Consider the following 4714-nt stretch of genomic DNA (forward strand, 5'->3'; position numbering starts at 1 on the left):
TACTTAAACCACTTGAGATTCGCAGATGACAGAGTTTTAATAGCCGATAATATCCAAGAACAATTAAATGCAGTTTCAGGAGCGGTAGGCTTAAAAATGAACTACAGTAAAGCAAAAATACTGAGATACTTTTCAATGCACACCAGATAAAATGTCACTGAACAGCACTGGTTCCATTTAAAACATGGCTGATTCCGTCTGCGCGTACTTATTTTTTCAAGCAGATTGGGCATTCTGATTGTTTATTATTCTGTCACAGAATAAATAACAATCAGAATACCCACTCTAAAATGCCGCCTTTGAAGTGTGTCAGCACGCGATCGCCATGTTTAAAACGGAAACATAGACTCGGATTGAGAAATTTGTGACAAGCTACGACAGAACTGTAATTTAAATTTTTAGAGATTAATAATTTATTAAATTTAAAATAATTTAATCTATTCTTCAACTAAAAGTACGAATAAAGTAATGCATATTATGTCTATGGTTGCCGTAAATAAATTAAACCGGGTTCATTTTTCTACGCACACAAGATAAAATTTCACTGAACAGCACTGGTTCCGTTTAAAACATGGCTGATTCCCTCTGCGCGTACTTAAATTGACAAGCAGAGTGGGCAATGTGGACATTCTGTCTGATTGTTTATTATTCTGTGATTCTGTGGTGGAAATTTTCTCTTTAGTTTGCAGGTTTCCATAGTTGTGGTTGTTCTGTGAATTATAGAACACGTAGAAAGGATAAAAATGAAAGATATTGGCATATGACACTCTCAGTTTTATGTGCTGTGGTACGTTTGACAATGACAATTTTGGCATATTGACATTGTACACCCCGGCATATTTACATATCTTGATAATCTTAAGAAATAAATATTTAAATAGATAGGTATATGCTTAAATAAACGTGCCAAGTGGCAGAAAAATACTTGATGTTATAAGCTGATATAAAATAGAAAGCGTTAATTAACAACTAAATTAAAATGAAATACTTAATTCTTTTAGCAGTGATTGTAATTAATGCTTGCTTAGTATGCAGTAGTCAAATTGTTTCGGCTAGGCTTGAGGTAAGAAAACGATTTATGATACCTTTTTAAAATTTATCTGTATATTGTGTTATGTGCAATTTTAATCCATATGTTAAGAGAACTCAAAAGTCTTGTTGGTGATTTACGAAATTGTCTTTATCATTATAGAATGAAATTTACTGCAATGAATAACATTGATGCATCAATAATAGCCATATTTCACTAAGAGAACCCCCAATAAGGTTAAATGATAACTAGCTTTTGCCAGAAAATTGTATGGAGCAATGAAAATCATAAATTTGAAAACAAAAATGGGGGAATATCTACTCAAACTTTATTCTAGTTTTTTATATCACATTTAATCCCTTATAATTATAGTCATGGGAAATATGGATCTTTGTTATCAACAAACAAATAAATAGGTACTGAGAGGTTACTGATCATACCTAAATGATATTTAGTTGGGTAAAAAGGGTATCAAACTAATAAAATAACGGTAATATAAGTAATAAGACTAATAATAATAAAAATTATAGGTATACCAATTGTTCACACACAAAAATAGATAATTTAAACTTAGGAGGATGACAGATACAAGCCTTGGTTTCTATTAGATCCTTTTACACATAAACATAAGGGTTCACTACCCTTATATGTTTATGCATATTCCACATAATGTAATTCACTTCTTAGTTAATGTAATTTACATATTAAGGGCTGTAGATTGTTTATGTTAATATATAATAAATAACTATTAACTGTTCCTTATTCTTTATAGAGTTGTCCAGGATGTTCCTTAAACCGACTAGAAGATGTTAAAAAATTTGCCTATCATGACATTCAGACTTATGAAAATGTGGAATGGAAAAAGATTTCTGGAGCTCCACCAGAGCTAGTATTTCTTGATGATCAAGGTGAAGAAGTTGAAAGGGTACCTTTGAAAACTCTAAATAGAGATGAGTGTAATGATGTCTTACTTTCTAGAGGATTTGTTAAAAAGACAGAGGAAAAAGAGCTGTGAACAATTTTATACCAAAAAGTACAGATAATTTGTAATGTAATTTAATAATATGTACTGTACATATTACAGAAAACAATAAATCTTAAATTTGAAGTATTTTTATTTTAAAATAACCAAAATGTACTTTTTTAGAAATAATACAAAAATCATATTTTTAAAATGTTTCATGGAGAGTCATAACCAATAACTTTTTTGCTACTCATTTGTTTACAAATGGCCTAATTAATTTGGTCAAAAAGCATACTTACTTGCATTTTAAAATACTAACATTTTTGTTGTCTTTAAGTATTTCTAAATAACTCTATGGTATGGGTACAAATAGTTGTTTTATTTTGTAGTTTTCGCTTCTTTGCATTTGGTTTTTTGGTATAGTAAGGAAGTTCGAATTTAACTAGCTATGCATAGATTTTGCTAAATATAGTTACCCATTTTATTCCTTGTTCATAAATAAGTTTCAAGAATCTACATAAAACTTGTCACGTCTTACAGCTTTATAAACTTTTAACTTTCTTACAGCAGATATGACTTCTTCGATCATATATAGTCATAGCTCCTGTTTAGCATTTTGTGTTGTTGTTTCTACAAGTTATCTGTTTCACGTGTCTAGTTTTTCATCTACACCTAATAGTAGCTTATCTTGCTTATGTCACATATCTGACTCTTTTTGGCGTGTATGAGAATGAAGCTTCTTTAATTTTTTTGTGGTTGTTGAGCGAAACATGTCATGTTTCAGTAGCTGTACTTCTGTGCATTGTTCTGTCAGCCATTGGTCCTTAGCTATTCTAATTGCTTTTTTCTCCCTTTGTCTATCTGTATGATGTTCTGTCCTGACCTCTGAGCTTTCGCCTTTTCTGAATCATATCTTAAATCTGGTTTGTCATCCATGACTTTTTTAAATTTTTTTGTCATTTGAGATTTACTTTCAATAAGCTGTTCATGTCTAAACTTTATAACTTAATGAAGGCAAGTCTGGTTGTTTAGAATTTACAATTTTTAAAAGATAAATTGTATCATTAAGTGGTAATTTATTTATTATTGTGTATGTGAACCCACCAATAACAGACCAGTAGTTTTTGGTTAGTATTAATTCTAATTCAAAAATGAAATTGAATAATACTGCCATTTAAAAATCAGAAGCAGACGAAAGAGCATTATAGATTCGATTTATATTTAATATTTATTTACAACTTGTACAATTGTTTCTCTCAAAACTATAAAATATAGACAAACTCATACATAAAAAAACTGCTGTTTTATATTTATGTACTAGTATTCAAGAACATTCAGGTAAACAATCTAAATCAAAATTGCCTGCATCTTTTCTTAGTGACGAAAGCAACAGATGTATATACCTCTTCACAAGTCTTGGAGGAAGCAATAACAATCTATTGTTTTTGAAGGACATGGTTCTTTCCGATTAAAGCAACACAAGGTAATTTGTGTTGTTCTATTTTTTTACTGGGAATTAACCACAATTTTAGTTAAAAATGTTTATATCGACGTTTCGATTTCTATCTCCCTGAGTCACATCTATTTTCTCCTGTTTCTTAAATACCCCCGGTTTCCATTTCTAATTTTTAATCATTGCATTATTATTTTTTAACTATATTTTCTTTTGTAAGTTTGGAACCCCTTGTTGATACTATAGGAATTCATGTCTCATTTCTTTCCCTATTATATTTATTTTATTCTTTTTTAATTTCTTTCCTTTCTCTTCCATAGCAATTTAATGTTTTCCTAAAATTTTTCTGTTTTTGTTTCAATACTTCCTATTTTTTTGCTTTTTATGAATTCTTTTCCTATCCTTACTTTGTATTACATTGATCATTATCACACTTTTAGTTTGAAAAAATGTTTGAAGAAACCTAATATAGGAAAATACCGATAATTCCATAAATATTTTTTTTTAGTCTATAACGTAAGATTCTCGATCATCATCATCAGTGGTGATACAGCTCTAGTTGAGCCTTGACCTTCCCCAGTCTATTTCGCCAGTCGTTTCTGTTCATCGCCAACCGTTGCCAATTTGCCGCGCCGATTTTCCTTGCGTCCTCGTCCACACCGTCCCTCCATCTCAGTCGTGGTCTGCCTCTACTCCTATTTCCCACTGGGACCGATAATAGAGTTCGTCTGGGTGGGTAATTTTCATTTACTCTTGACACATGTCCAGCCCATCTAAGCCTACCTATTTTTATGAAGGATATTACATCTCTACCATTTACTATTTTTTTATACTTCTCGTACAATTCGAAATTATATCGCCTTCTCCAAATACCATTCTCACAGAATGCGCCCATTATTCTTCTTAGTATCTTCCTTTCGAAGACGAGCAGAAGATTTGCGTCTGTTTTGAAGATTCTCGATGTCTCACGTTATTCTCTTCATTTATAATAGAGGTTACATATTCCTTTCATGTATGATGACAAACCCTATGTCGACACCCTTGAAAATTATTGATGCTATTATATCGTTATTTCCTTTATTAAGTAAAGTTAAATCTCTCTTGTTCACTTAACAATCAAATTGATCTGTAACACGAATAAAGGTATCTCTATGGTAATCCAAGAATGTTTTGAACACATTTACTTATCCTTTTCAAGTAAAGCCATAACAAACTGAATTGATTTTGCGATATCGATCAGTAAGGACAAAAAATAAAAAAAAAAGTG

The 4714-nt window shown here is 30.9% G+C and overlaps 1 protein-coding gene across 1 annotated transcript; it reads left to right on the forward strand.

Moving 5' to 3' along the window:
• Positions 1-979: 979 nt before the first annotated feature.
• Positions 980-2045, forward strand: LOC140436044 (selenoprotein M-like). The gene is made up of 2 exons (XM_072524757.1): positions 980-1063; positions 1803-2045. The coding sequence occupies exons 1-2, from the start codon at positions 980-982 to the stop codon at positions 2043-2045; spliced, it is 327 nt and encodes a 108-aa protein (XP_072380858.1).
• The last annotated feature ends 2669 nt before the right edge of the window (positions 2046-4714 follow it).

Source organism: Diabrotica undecimpunctata, chromosome 3, assembly GCF_040954645.1.
Source record: "Diabrotica undecimpunctata isolate CICGRU chromosome 3, icDiaUnde3, whole genome shotgun sequence".
Taxonomy (NCBI): domain Eukaryota; kingdom Metazoa; phylum Arthropoda; class Insecta; order Coleoptera; family Chrysomelidae; genus Diabrotica; species Diabrotica undecimpunctata.

Excerpts from the sequence above, each read along its gene's own strand:
- LOC140436044 (XM_072524757.1), top strand. The coding sequence starts at position 980 with ATGAAATACTTAATTCTTTTAGCAGTGATTGTAATTAATGCTTGCTTA. Across the intron at positions 1,064-1,802 it reads TTGTTTCGGCTAGGCTTGAG|AGTTGTCCAGGATGTTCCTT; the intron begins GTAAGAAAACGA and ends TATTCTTTATAG.